The sequence below is a fragment of the Scleropages formosus genome, chromosome 5, assembly GCF_900964775.1.
Source record: "Scleropages formosus chromosome 5, fSclFor1.1, whole genome shotgun sequence".
Lineage (NCBI taxonomy): Eukaryota > Metazoa > Chordata > Actinopteri > Osteoglossiformes > Osteoglossidae > Scleropages > Scleropages formosus.
Window position 1 is genome coordinate 3,403,034 of NC_041810.1, and position 15,134 is coordinate 3,418,167.

The 15,134-nt window shown below is 40.0% G+C and overlaps 1 protein-coding gene across 4 annotated transcripts; it reads left to right on the forward strand.

Annotated features, from left to right (window-relative positions):
* Positions 1 to 1,634: 1,634 nt before the first annotated feature.
* On the forward strand, positions 1,635 to 14,834 carry LOC108930847 (ribonuclease E-like). Of its 4 annotated transcripts, XM_018746319.2 has the most exons (8): positions 1,635 to 1,977; positions 4,623 to 4,726; positions 5,150 to 5,255; positions 6,398 to 6,409; positions 8,505 to 8,729; positions 11,046 to 12,647; positions 12,755 to 12,795; positions 13,007 to 14,830. In XM_018746319.2, exons 1-7 carry the CDS (start codon positions 1,902 to 1,904, stop codon positions 12,775 to 12,777), a joined length of 2,148 nt encoding a protein of 715 aa, XP_018601835.2. In that variant the 5' UTR covers positions 1,635 to 1,901; the 3' UTR covers positions 12,778 to 12,795; positions 13,007 to 14,830. The 4 variants fall into 4 exon arrangements, 2 of the variants coding, with proteins under 2 accessions (XP_018601835.2, XP_018601834.2); XR_001965870.2 differs by having other exon boundaries at positions 11,046 to 12,795; positions 13,007 to 14,831; XR_001965871.2 differs by lacking the exon at positions 1,635 to 1,977 and adding an exon at positions 4,136 to 4,328 and having other exon boundaries at positions 11,046 to 12,795; positions 13,007 to 14,834.
* The last annotated feature ends 300 nt before the right edge of the window (positions 14,835 to 15,134 follow it).

The following is a 15,134-nucleotide window of genomic DNA, read 5'->3' on the forward strand; positions in this document are numbered from 1 at the left end:
GACAAGGTATAGATGCTATTTGCAACTAAAATGAGATAAAGAATGAGTTCAGGGTAAATGGGATACTTTGGGGATAACAAAGTATTTGCCATGTAAGTCTGGGAGTTAAGAAATCAGGATACCAGTTTTACCAGCCAAAGGTGGGAAACTTTAAGCGGTGAACAAAGGAAAACTGTAATTCTTATAGAGCTCATAATGTGTGGTGGATATAACTAAATATGAGATATACAGGTTAGCAGAAACGCACGAGTGTGCATCTAGTTTATATTTTCCTTTGGCAGAGTTATAAAGACATTTAGACATTAGGTCTTTTAAAGACAAAAAAAAAAAACAATTTATTAGCTCAGAAGGAGCCTTCTGTGGTTCAGTGTACGCTACTCCTCACTTTATGAACACAACCCCAAGTCCGTTTATAAATCTTTTTTTTATCATTCCAATGCAGTTCTACCAATACGTCCCAATCGGTAAAACTTTATTACCGCAGACGTCCTCCTGTTTATTTACCCGTTATGCTCGGGTAAAATTTAATAACTAAAAACGAAAACTTGTAATTTCATTAATCGCAATAAAATTATAACTAGTTTAATCTGAATCCCGCCTTATTCGTGTAATGAGCAACGTTCCTCATCTTGTCCATGTCAGCCTTGTCTCCACTTTCGTCTCCATGGTAACGGGACGCTTCTGGTGTTATTCGATCTCCATCACTTACTACGTGTAAACCTATACTGTGGGTGGGTGCGCTTTACTGACATCTAGCGGTAGAGCAGGTAAATACATGTCACATTCGCCCCGCTATATGCAATTTTTCTTGAATTGCAGGATTTTGGAATAAACATTAACTTAAGAAAACATACAACTATTCAGAAAAAATGCCCCCTTTTTCGAAAATTCGTAATTTGGCCCCGAGTATCCTTAGGAACGAGGGGATTCTATACTTTGTATACTTAGGGAAACACTAATCACAGAACTATAAGGCAGACAGAGCTGCTACCCTAATAGTTAGCGTTGCAGCCTTTAGAACCAAAGGTTGTAGGTTTGAATCTCAGTTCCCGCTATAGTACCCTTGAGGAAATCCGTCAGTTAAATGATTCGACTTATGCATTAAACCTCTTACTATAAGAGAACGCAGACTGATTACAATGAATGTTTTTTTATGCCATGATCGACTCCTGAAGTTCCCCAAATTAATATACGAATAACCAGTCTTTCTAATTTTTGTTACGTTTAAAAAGTAAACATTTTCGTGTCAATTCAAGGGTATTCTGGAATGTCTGCACACTCTTCTGGAACCTGCCTGTGCCACGTGATCGTACCTGCGAAGTGCTGGAAATCTTTGACCTTCTGCCCTAGTTAGGTGCGTAAACGTAACGGCGTGTTTTTCTTAATGTCTAAAGTCACAGTTTTTTCTTAAGTTAATCATGTCTGAATATGTTCTTTTCAGAACTAATTCTGATTATAGAGTACAATCCAGGGAGGTGTAAATAAATACATATTAAGTCTGAAGAAATGTACAGATAAGTAAAATTCCTTCACAATGTTATTTAGTACTTGTACTGTATTTGCGGGAAAGTTCCACACTCAGCACACGCGCGCATAGCGAGCTGCGCATTTCGTTTCTTTGAATTCCGGTTTTACAGCGTCCGTATAGTTTCGCGCGCGCGCGCACGCACACGTCCAACGAGCTTGCTGTCACCTTCGCGCGCGCGAGTGTGACGCTTCACAGAGGGAGGGAGGGAGGGGGAGCGTCGGAATTCTCTGCCATTCATTCCGACTGTGCTCGGGCGCACGTCGCGCTCAGAGGTCCTCGTGCCCTGTACACGCGCAGCACACGCGCAGTCGTCCTCAGCGCCGCCGCGCTTCTCTCCCGCATTTCCCGCTTGCAGCTCGAGACGGTAGCCGCGATGTTCCTGTGGCGGAGCGCGTGGCAGAGCCTGGCCCCCCTGGCGCGCAGCACCGTTCTGCCCCTGTCCAGAAACGGTACGTGTCGTGTAAAATATAGTATAATACGTTCTTTTTATTCTAGTAGTCTTATGATATGACCTTGACAATTCATTTTGCTTAACTCTACAACAGTACTGCAAAATACTACTGGTAAGGCGTTTCATTTTTATTCATATATACTTTGATATGCGCGGGAATTTATAAAAACGTTAATTAATACGCGGTATATCTTCCGTGTAAGTAGAAGGCAGACACCTGCTCATTTCAAGAAGCGAACGGTCACTATTAATTCCAAAATTGTGCTCCCTCACACTTCGGCGGCCGTGTGTAACGCCATGATTATCAGGCAATCAATATGTATTTTTACTTAACCGTTTTCGAATATATTCTGCTCTCCCTACTTAATTTTTTCGTGTAAATCTGACTGCTCTGTACACATGTTGTTTAATGAAATATTAACCAGGCAAGAATGAATCTCGTATTTGCCCGAGTGAGGAATGGTGGTGTTGTACCTCACTCTGTACCGTAGGAATGGTGTGTTGTACCTCACTCTCTGTACTGTGTTTATAATCCGCGTTCACTGAACGGCTGCGCGCGAGCGCCATTGAGTCTCACCGCGTCCTTCCTTATTCGGGCTCGCAGTCAGTTCGCATTAATTTGTGAAAACGCCGCGCGCCGACCTTCAGGAAAGGGTGCTGGGGGGCACGTCACGTGTGACTCGTGCGCGTGAAAGGTGCGGGTCTGGGTTCGTGCCGTGGGTCGGGTCTCTCACACACGTTTTCACTGCAGCGTGTGTTTCCGTCCGTGTCTCCTGAGCAAGGTGAAGGCGGTGTAAAGGGAGTGCTGTAAACCGTGTTCTGTGAGAGCGCCTGCAGCCTGGCTGCACGAGGCCCTGTTCCGGAATGAGCTCCACACTCCACTCAAGGTTACTGCAGTGAAACTGCGAACACCGAGGCGGCCATCTTGGCTCCTTCCTGTTTCAGGCCAGTTTTTGAAATTCTTGCTGAGCACAAAATTCTCATTTAGTGATATTACTGTATTTTTTTTTTAAATTTTTAAAATTTTTTTTTAAAGAGCCTGAAGCTGGCCTTTGTAGCCAGTGCTGGAAATCATTATTGGTATTTTACTCATTTTTTGTGCTCTCAGCTGTATGCATAAATAGCCTAAACATTTAAGCATGTGAGCTCCCAGAAATGTTTAGTTTTGTCATTTTTCAGAGGCCCATTTGATCGTTTATGATTAATTGGAGCAGCTGGTAGTGGCTAGAGCTGCTTCCTTTAGACCAAAAGGTTGCAGGTTCAGTCCCCCCCGTGTAGTACCCTTGAGCAATGTACCTACCCTAAATTGCTCAATAGCTACATGAATAAATATAATATACAAATATAATTGGATTGCGATGAACTCGTGACTTTCTGGGAATGCTGTTGGTTTTGGCCCTACGGAATATAAGCTCACTCTTTCAGTTTCACTAGGATTCAAATGGTTCTTGGAAGTATTTGTTGGACTGAATGGTCTTTGTGGTCCTTTATGGCCCCCTGTATATTTATTACATGCGTTTGACCGTAACGCGGAGCCATGTTGGAGCTATAAGCCTTCATAGTGTCATGGTGTAATCCAGTGAGCACATACCCTTATCCGCTGCTGCACATTTGACTTCTTATATGCCTTAGGAGATTAGCAGTATAAATAACACAATATTGTCAGTAGCTTTACTGGAGAAGAGCTAAGTGTTGGATTTAGTCCCAGCTTAGACACATTTTCATCCCCTAATGTGAAAGATTGCAATTAAAAAGTGCTCAAGAATGGCTTCTAGGTTTAAGGTGTGTGTGTGTGTGTGTGTGTGTGTGTGTGTGTGTGTGTGTGTGTGTGTGTGTGTGGGGTGTGTCAATGGAAATCTGAGGTTTTACAGATCAGTTTTGAGGAAACCTTTTCTTTCCTACATTAACATTTTGCTTGTTGTGTTCCAGAAAGATCAATTTTTAATGCACATGTAAGGCTGTGAAGTTTTAAACATGCATTGACCTATTTTGGATTAATTTTCACTCAATTTCATTGTTTTAGCTTTGTGCCTGCATGCAGAGTTCATCTTAATGTGTATATTATTGTATTCAAGGGGTGGATTTTCAGTTTTTCACTCATCTATTTTAGATGTCTGTTTTGTACAAATTAAAATGAATTCATTAACTAATGGCAAACAAATACTCATGAAATGTGTTTCTGTAATCATTGTATTCCCATTCTGCTGGATAAATATGAGTGTATGTTACAGGAGTGGTGTATTTGGCTGCTGATGTGAAGGGTAATGTGCTAGGGTTTGCACTTCAGGACAATGAGGATAATTCAGAGCTCTCAGACTGAAGGAGATCAGCTTTCACTTGTATTTGTGGGTATGAAACCTATTCAACCAGATTCTGCTAATTGCCTTTAATCCTTTGGGGACATTGCAAGTCGGCCACCCAGTGCTGTTTTTTTCAGTTTCCTTATTATGTATATTGATTATTTTGGTTGTAAAGTCGTAGTTATTTTTAAAATCATAAGAGTAATAATTCAGATCTTGGAGACAATTAAGAGTATGACTGGACCAGAAGTTTAGTTTTCTCTATTTTGTGTTGACACATGTTTTAAGAGGTTACTTTGAGATGGCCTGTATCAGCTAAATCCTTCCGTCATGTGTCTTACAGTGGTTCCTTTGAGATACATGTCCTCCAGTGTGCCTGGGAGCAGCGGAGGAAACTTTGTGTATTTTGCCATTTTTGGTGTGTCCCTCTCTGCAGGAGCCGTATATGTGAGTAATGCTTTTTTTTTTTTATTTATACAAGTAGGTCTCACTCTTTTGCTGCTTTCTATGGTGATAGTGCTTGAAAGCATTGCCTTAAACTGATTTTTGTAAATATCACAATAGGTGGAGAGGTTCATGACCTATTTCCAAATTTACATTTATTCATTTGGTTGACCCTTTTCTCCAAAGCAACTTATAATGTTCACTGCAAACTGCCTTCAGTTCAGTCCCCTTTTTTCCCCCCCTTCTTCATCCTGTGTATTTATTGTCCTGCACTCCTTTTCTGTGTTGCACCGTGGTCGCTGGAGAAACATTTCGTTCCACTGTATGCAAGCTATATAGAGGAATGACAATAAAAACAACTTTAACTTGAATGTCAAGGTTACATTTATTAAAGACTTACAAATGCTCTTGTCTTTGCCTTTGCAGGTATATAGAACTCTGTCTTCTGACAAGGCTCGGTTCAAAGAGAGGATAACTGAAATGGGAAACAGGCCCAAGGAAGAATGGAAACCTAAACCCTGGCCACCCAAGGGTATGTTCTGCCTGTTACTCTTTGTGTTGCTCCCTTTTTTGTCTCATCAGGGGATACTTCTAAAAACATGTCAACAGAAGCTGGCTTTCTATAAAGGAAATTGAATCTTACAAGTATCTTGTGTGTTGGGATATACTTTATGGCAACTGTGCTTATGGCTCTAATCCATATATATATATATAATATATGTGTGTTTGTTGAGAAAGAATAGTAGTTTATAAAATGAGTTTAATTATGGCCTGCTAGAGTTTGTTTTATTGCATTTAGTGACCTTAGTGGTTTGGATCAGTCTTGTATGTATGTATATAAATTTGTCGTTTCCATACTATGGGGGGAAAATACTGTTGATATGGAAATGCACAGAAGTGGCACCAGTGGGTTGGTAAAGAAGACTCTAGTGAATACTCAGCCTTGAATCCTCCTTTTGAAACGATTACCACCTCTGTGTCGAGTAAGCACAAGATAAACCTGTGTGCCACTGTGATCATGAGCATTATCTTGAAGTCCTACCCTCTGACTGAGAGGAAGATGATTAACTTTAAAGCAAATCCAGTCTTGGCTACATGCCCATAAAAATACCACAATACTCCAATTATGGAGGACAGTGGTCTTATTCAGGTGTACTCACACTCTGTGTGTCTGAACCCTTGACCTCCCTGATGGCCTTTGCTTGGCCCGTATACCGTGGAGGGATTTTCGGTATTGCACTTGGCACATCTGCCACACTCCTCCCATTTGCAAGTCTTGAAGAGTGTCTGTAAATAGCGACAGTAGGCCTGACCAGAGTGAACTGCTGCAGAAATTAGTGATGCTGGATTTTAAGCAGCTCCACACCTGAGCATCCAAGTTGTAGAGATTGGAGCCAAGCAGGAATCCTATCACATTTCACATCATTGCTATGTGGATGACAAGTGAGGTCTCCAACATGGTCTATTAGGCCGAGTTAATTTCGGCTGGCTGTTAATGAGCAGATGGTGCTTAAAAGTGTGCGCGTGTGCATGTTGGAGAAATGTTTGCTTTGAATTATTATTTTTCTTCTGGTACAGTTGTGAGATTGGAGAAGGCAATGGTAATTTTAGCTGATTTGTACTGAATATGATTATTATGTTTATGTGAAATGATTTTTTTCTTGTTTCTCACAGGCGATTCTGCAGGTAAGTTTATATAATCCTGACTTGTTTTTAGATCCTTTTTTAGTGCTTTAAATGCAAAAAGTTTTACCTTTTGATTGTGTGTAAAGTTGCTTGCACTACTAAAATTGACCTAACTGGTTTATTATCTGGTTGGACTCATTTCTTCTCGCTAAACTAATGTAGCCTTGGCTTATAACACTTTGAACTCACATTGGCACGCTCTACAGAAGCCCTGTTCTGATTAATAATCATAAAATGATAATATTTGGGGGACCAGCCATACAGATTTAAAACAAAATTAGATTCATTGCTCTGTTACAATAATCTGCTAAACTTTTGCTTTTGAACTCTTCATCCTGTATTTATGTTCATTCAATGTTTTATGGTGGCTGCGGCCGTGATAACATTGTTTAGAAGTTCTGTTCAGGAATTTCGGAACTTGATGTCTAGATGTTCTATCAAGCCCAAATGACTGAATTATTTTCCCCCTACGGACACAGTCCTGTTTGTAAAACACAGACGAGGATACTGTGGATAGCGTTGTCATTGACATGATTAGAGGTGTTGGTGCTGTGTGATGATAAAACTGAAAAATGCACCAGTAGACTTTCTGGTTTATTGACAGTAGATGCCTGCTTGTAGTAAGTACATGTTCCCCTGTTAAATGGCAAAAGTCTTTTTAGAACTTCATCTTGGGTTTTTTATTTATTTTTTTTTTTTTTTGGGGAACTGAAAACTGCATGTAAATTTTGTATCCTCCCCCCACCTACCTATCCGTGAATACAGATGCTAATAGTTATTAGCCTATTAATCAGAATGGGGTAAAAGCAGACACAGCATACCTATTTATGGGGCAGTGCACCTTCTCCCACTCTCCTTTTGTCTATTCCCTCCCCTGTACCCAGCCACACCACTCAATTCGCTGCCATGCTCAAAAGGGTCACCACTGACGTTTCTCTCTCACTTAGTCACTGGCCGAGTTGACTGCGAAGACCAGTTAAATATTAACACCACCCCTCAGCGTTACTTGCTCACGTTGGTGGGCATACAGTGCTCTGTTAATAAGCATGTCAAGCTTGTTGGAAAATACCTTTGGTTTTTTTCTGATCTTTGAAGAAGCTCTGTCTTACTAAGGGTTATTTCACTCTGACCTTGCTAACTCTTTCTTTGTCACTCTTTTCAGAGTAAGACCCTGTGAGACAGCTTTCCTAGACGTCAGGGACTTTAAATTGCCCATTGGATGGAAAGGGATTCTCCTCTTGAATGAATGAATGAATCCAGCTCTCTAAAGTTATGCTTGCATAAAAGTCTAAGTTACAGTTTTCATTTTAATTTGATGCAGTCATAACTTTTTGGTTTTTAATGTGACTACTTGTACAGCTTGACATTGTAAAGCCTGGAATTCATTTATTTGGCATTAAAATGTGCACAGACCAAATGGGTTTTGGCTCTCATTATTAGACTTGAATTTGACTTTATTCTGGTGGCTATGAATTGAAACCTCACCATACCTTCACTCTTCACCCTTTGTCTGTCCCTCTTCCTAGACAGTTGGTTTTTCCTTTTTAAATTTGCATGCGGTTTGTAAAGATTTTTGCTTTCATGCTTGTATTGCTTGCTTAAGGTTGCTTCTTGCAGATGAAGAGCCCCTCTGAAGAGTAAGTGCTGGCTTTAGTTTGCTGTGTGCTAGAAATGTGTCATTTGTGAACAGTCCAGCAAAGACAGGAGGATCCTCCACTTACATATGTGCTTATAACATGACTGTAGACTATCCAGAGCAGCTCAGAATGTAATGGATCCTGTTTAAGGTAAAACAATATTTGAATTGGTTTGTTGTTTGAATGTAGGAAATGAAGTTTTAAGTGTTTTGAAACTTTGCAGGCAAGTATCTTGCTGTAATTGAGTTGCTTTTGGCATAAACCATCCATTGATGATAACCCAGTTTAATTCCTTGCAACTCGAGTAAACCATAGCTGGCAGCTATCTGCTAATCTCATAGCCTTTAGGGAAAGGCCAAACCTGGCACAGTTTGTTTTCTGCATGCACATTTGCACTTGAATGCGTCTGCAAATTTTTTTTTTTTTTTTTTTTGTGATTTGTTGATTTGCATTGCTAGAGTCAGAGGCTGAAGAGGCAAGTGAGACTAGTGAACAAGCAGCTGAAGAAGAAGCACCAATGGCTGAGGCTGTGAAAGCAGTAGAGCCTGTGGAGGAGGCGGTGGTCGAAGCAGAGGCTAAGACTGAGCCTGTGGTTGAGCCTGAGGCAGCAGTGGAAGCTGCATTGGCGGAAGCCGTGGAGGAAACCTCCACGGAAACACCTTCTGCAACAGAGGAGGCCAATGGTATGGATTCAACATCTGAGGAGGTGCCGGTGGGCTCAGCAGCCCTGGATACAGAGTCCTCTGAGGCCTGAGGTTTCCAACACACAGTACATACTGGAAAGCATACTGTGTTCACTGTACTGGTGCAAGAAAGATTTCACACAGTTAACAGACCCACTGATGCTGTGAAAATTTGCTTTATGGATGTGAATCTCATGTTTCAGTTCTCATGACACTATATTAAAACAAAAGATCTCTAAATTTTAGAGGGGGTAATAAGGATTAAATTTTAAACCTGCTGCTTGTGACAAATGCCCCATTGATTATTTCTGAGGATCCTAGTAAAACTGAGTAGATTTCCCTTTTGTTGAAAGTAGAAGGTCAAGATGGATATTCAGAATTCTTGCTTGGAAAGCATGTGACCATTGACTCAGGTTTTAAAGCATTTGCTCATTCAGGCTCTCTTTGTGCTTTAATGTATTGCTCAAGGATTGAGCTATTGATGAAGAGTTTTTCTGCCCTCCTCTTCATTCCCATTGATATAAGTAAAGTTTACTGTCCCCTTTATCTGAGCAGTGATATAAAATGTTTGAATGTGCAATTTATCTACGGGTGTATAGTTGGCAGAAATAGCAGCATATATACCTTTTAACCATTTAGATCCTTAGCAATTCTTTACACAGAGTCTTGTGTACTGTGACCAAGACCCACCAGGTCTTTCTTCACAGGTTTGACCTAAATTGCTCTTGGGAAACCCAGAGTAGTGACCACTTGCTTTACCTGCTCTACCTCTTTTGAAGCCAAATTCCACATACAAGAACATCTTGGAACTTCTTGTGTTCTAATGTTGAGGGTTAGAATACTACTACTTAGTGATGCACATGCTTGTTGACCATAAATGCATTAAGCCTTAATTGTGCTTCTCTGCCAGATATCACTAAGAAATAACACTCGATAAAAGGATGTTCCAGGTTTCACTGACTTATCAATGGCAATCCGGAGTTCAGCAGGGAATAGAATAACGTTTTGTTTGAACTAAATTGTTTTTTTTTAATGCTTAAGGCTGAGCTCTTTATGGAAGGGTACACTGGAGCATAACACTATCATGACACTATGTATATGTATGATAAATTATGGAATAAATTAAATGTAAGGGAACTGAATTTAAGGGAACTCAGACCATACAATAAAGTTATTGACAACTTAATATCTTGTGTGTTTAATTGGTCTTAGTTTGGTGTGCAAATAAAACCTGACACATTTTAGGCCCATTATGTTTATTGTAGCAGTTCAATACACAATATACTTTGAGTATTCTGAGATTTAATTACATGAGATGTTCAATCATCTTGTCTTTGTTGAAAAAAAGTCTTCAGTTTTTTTTTTTTTTCTTTTAAAAATAAAATTGTTTTTTGGATGTAGACATGTGTCACAAACTTGGTGGAATATAACATTTAAAAAGACATGAAAATTTGCTTATTCTTCAGTTCTTTGTGATATTTGGCATGGAGCACCTATGAAATGTCATTTCCTTTAACTGCCTGCGCCAACATATTTTAGATCATAGTCAAGTAGACAATATTTGTGTGAAAATGCTAATCTGATTCTAGTTTCTTAATGACGAAAAATGCAGCCGAGGCTTGTGTTTCTACTGTACTCCTATTTTTATTATAGGGTAGAAAAACTTCCTAACCCCTATACAACAGTAATGACCACTGGTGCAAGGCAACTTAAGTACAGGGGCCTATGCAGTTTTTGTAAAAAGGCACAAGTACTGCTCTTCTTAAAATTTTGAAAACCAAACATCTATTCTAGAGGTGTAACCCTTGACTCAGCTAAGTTACTAGTGGGTCTAATGACCCTGAATATATATTATTTGAAAGCCATATTTAAGTGCCTATTTGCAAAAGTTTTCTTGTATTCCTGTAAAGTGTTATGTAAATGTGACAGTTTTCCTATGAGCGCACTGCCTCCCCCATCACAAAATCCTTGTACCCCGTACTCCTTCATTTATCACTTTAGCTTCCAAACTCTTTATATTTAGCCCTTGCTCATGTTTGCAATATTTAGGTAAAAAATATTTTGCAGAGGTATATTCAGCAGTATTACACTGAAACTTACTTTTCACCTTCATCTGTGATGGACAAATGTGTCTGCAAAAACTATTGAGTGTGTTAGTGATGACAACTACACTATTATCTGCACTATAATACCGTTGATGAAAAATGCTACCTTAATCCACATCCACATAAATCCAGATGAATCCCTTCCTGAAAATCTAACAGTTTCTCTCAGTGGAAGGTCAGTGATTCCGAGGTCATTAATTCTGTGTTTCAGCGTTGATACCGGACCTGTTAGGGGCTGTCAAAATGGTGACGGCAGCAGCACCAGCATCAGAGATAGTGAAGATGGTCGTTGCGTCTGTGGAAGAGATCCCGCAAGCAGCAGTGGAACCCCCTGAGAAGACGGTCACTGTGACAACAGAAGAGTCCAAGGAGAGTTCAGCTGATGCTCCAGATCAGACTGCCACTGGAGAGGAGTCTGATGTAAGAACAGAGCTAGCGGAAACCAATGGTTCACTGGCAACTGTGGAGGTGGAAGAACCTTGTGTGACCCAGGAGATGCCTGTGGTCACAGATGAAACTCTGGCAGAAGAGCAGGTGCCCTCAGTGGTCAAACCAGAAATTGTGACTACAACAGAAGTACCTGCAGGTATGAAAACTGAGCCAACAGTTCCTGTAGAAGGTGGATCAACAGGTGCCAAAGCAACAGAAGAACCTGTTGCTGGTATGGAAGAAGAATCTACAGGTGTTACAATAATAGAAGAACCTATTCCTGCTGTACAACAGCTAGAAGTTATCACAGCCACAGAAGAACCTCTAGTTGTTGTGGAAGAACAGTTTGAAGTTATCACAGCCACAGTAGAACCAGTAGCTCCTGTGGAAGAAGAACCAGAAGTTGTCACAGCCACAGAAGAACCTGCAGATATTGTGGAACTAGAACCAGAGGTCATTACAGCCATGGAAGAACCTGCAGTTGCTGTGGAAGAAAAACCAGAGGTCATTACAGCCATGGAAGAACCTGCAGTTGCTGTGGAAGAAAAACCAGAGGTCGTTACAGCCATGGAAGAATCCGCAGTTGCTGTGGAAGAAGAACCAAAAGTTATCAGAGCCACAGAAGAACCTACAGGTGTTGTGGAAGAAGGACCAGAAGTCATCACAGCCACGGAAGAACCTGCAGTTGCTGTGGAAGCAGAACCAGATGTTATTGCAGCCACAGTAGAATCTGCAACTGCTATGAGAGAACAGCCAGAAGTTATTACAGCAGAAGAACCTGCAGTTGCTCTGGAAGAAGAATCAGCAGGTGCTACAGCAGCAGAAGAAGCTACATTTGCTATAGGAGATGACTCAGATGCTGCTCCAGCAACCAAAGACACTGAAGCTTCTTTGGAGAAGAATATAGATATGACTACAGGTGTGCCTGCTGTTACATCAGTTAACACAGCAGTGGCAGACCCCAAACTCAATATTTTGAAAACTCTGCAAATGGGGACCTCAGAGACTACAGTGGATATACTGATGGATGTTCCAGAGGTGGAAGCAGAAGCAAGCCCTGTGGAGACTGAAGTGGCTTCATCAATGGACCCAGAAATATCCTCAGCCATTGAGCCTGAGCCAGCTGTGAAGGGAGCAGTAAGCGCAACCACTGAAATATCTCCAGAGGCTTCGCAAGATACCAACGTCCCAACAGAGTCGCAGGTGATGGAAAGTTCAGCAGCAGAGCCCAAACAAGCCCCCATGAGGGAATACATAGTAGTTGTGTTGGAGGGTGTCCCTAAAGTACCCAAGACACCAAAGGTTCTAGCAATTGCCCCACTGAGAGGGAACAACCCACCCCCTGATGAAGGCAATTTACCTGCTGCCAGAGCTGGAAAACAAGGTAATCTGACACCAGTTACTACACTTCTGAACTTATAAACACAGATTTAAAGTGGAAATTATACCTAATTACTGTAATTTTCTGATGTATCTTTCTTATATTCATAGAGGCATCTGCTGGGAGTATGTGATCTAGCAGCAGCCGTAAGGTATATTTCTCATTTCCTTGTCCTTTCTCCTGTTACACATTTCTGTGGTGCTAAATATTTCATGTAACTAAATTAACATTCCAAATTCTGAGAGCTCTGTTTTATCAAAAGTTTATATTTTTTGGAAAAAATTGGCCACATTTGACAGGCTGCTTGCTTTACTCAAAAGAGCATATATTCTTTGATGATGTGTTCAATTTTGTTTCCCAAGGTGAAGAGTAAAGATTGTGACTTTACCACGCTGGGAAAAGAGTGTATGTGCCTTCCAGGTTTTACCCTGGGACAGAAGTAGTTGGTTATCCTGAAGATAATGCCTCCTTTGTGAATTTCCTGCAATTGTCTCACATCTGTGGACTAAATGAGGTCTTATTAACAGGAATTTGCAATTCCATGTAAAATTTTCAGTTAAATTTGGACTTTCAGTCTGGCACACATTCCAAGTATATTCCACAATGTGTAATCATGTATATTTAAGAAAGGAAAACGTCATGAAGGATTCAGTTTTTCATAAATCTTTTTTTTAAGGAAGAGAGATATGTATTAATGTGAACAACTTTAAAGAATCTAGACGTAATTGTTTCCTCATCAGTTCATAGATGACATTTTATTGAGGAACCAGTAAAATGATATTTTACAGTATTTTTCTCCAGTGTACCTCGTACAGCATTCCAGTCTTTCAGCTTTCATCTGTGCACCAAGGCTGCATCTCAAGACTGCTGCTTGGAATTTAATTTATACTACAACACATATTTTGTTTATCTAAGGTCAGTTATAAAAATGTAATTTATTACTCAGATACAGTAAGCTGGGTACCATTCCCAAGCACATTACTACCTCAGTATTTTTTGCTCCTGGAATGCATTAAATCCTATACTGGACTACTTTTTTGTTCTATAAAAGTGTTATGAACTTATTTAAAAATAACTTATAACCAAAATGATACATTGTCTCATTTTTGTAAGAAGCGCTCCATTCTTGTATTACATTATTTCTGAAGGTATTGTAAACCAGAAAAATTTACCTGCACAAAGGTAATGTATGCTCAGACATGTTAAAAACTGACACTTGAAGTATTAAATAAGCAGGTATTACCTTTTTCACCTGTGAACATTTTCCTAGCAAATATAGAAACCCTGCAGTGTCTCACCCACCTGCTTTCCACTGGTACAAGAGCTGTGATCATTATTAAGTCTGCTCTGTGCTTCCTGTATAGAGAGGAATATCTAATAAAATATATTTCTTTCTTTTACATGTGCTGCACAAACTTCCTCTTTTACAACAGGATGAGCCAGTCAGTAATGTATCAGCATAGCTATTTCACCCAAAATACTGAAATTATCTTAAGTTTAGGGTAATTTTAGCCACTAATTGAAAACATCTAATGGTATTTTATTACTGGCTCACAGACCTCTGTAAAGAAGCAGAATTTAGAAAACAGCCTTGTTGGTTATATTCCTATGTGATACTGGGGTTATCGGCTTCTCATGTACTGTTCAGTAACTTCCTGTATCATTTCTTCTTGTCTTTCATACAGTATGTTCTTTAATTCTAGCCCTTCCTTTTAGCAGTAATTGGGAGGGTGTGAAAATTAAGTGAAAGTATTAAGTAGATGATTTGTTCTTTTGCATATTCCAATGTGCACCTGAATATTCCTCAACACTATAATGCTAAATGAATAAGAAAAGAATGATATGTTTTTCTGTGTTATTACTGTAACTGTATAGGTGTTTAGAAGTTGTCCTGAACTGTGAATTTAGAGTATTGTCTTTAGTAAAGATAAATAATAAAGGCAGGATAAAATGTATCTAGTTTTCTTTTTCTCTTGTTTGTGGACCGACTAGTGTGTAAACTGTAAAAATTTGGAAGGAACCTGAAAAGTTTGCAGGTGGTATTGCATCCAGTGACATAAAATGTGATCTCAGACTAAACCATCTACGTATCAGTTATGGCTCCTTCAGAAATGCCTGTCCTTGCATGTTGAAAATGGAAATACTCTCTTATCATGTTTGTTTGAGCACTGTGGCCTCTCTCTCTAAGGTCTAATAAATGCTTCTCCAGTACAGGATTGCAGATGTTTCTGGTGTGAAAATGGCAACAGAGTGACACTGAACTGCAGTGATTTATGATGCTGCTGCTTTAGCACAAGGTTGTGGAAACAGGTGACATCACACAAGGTGTATTTTTTTAAACTATATCCTCCCCCCCAAAACATCATACAGCATGGGTGCACCAACCATACAGAAGCCCCAGGGTGGGACAGAATTACTGTGCTGTTGTGCACAAACCAGTCATAGCATGAGACTACATCCACATGCAGATAAGTATTTGCGAGTTCACAC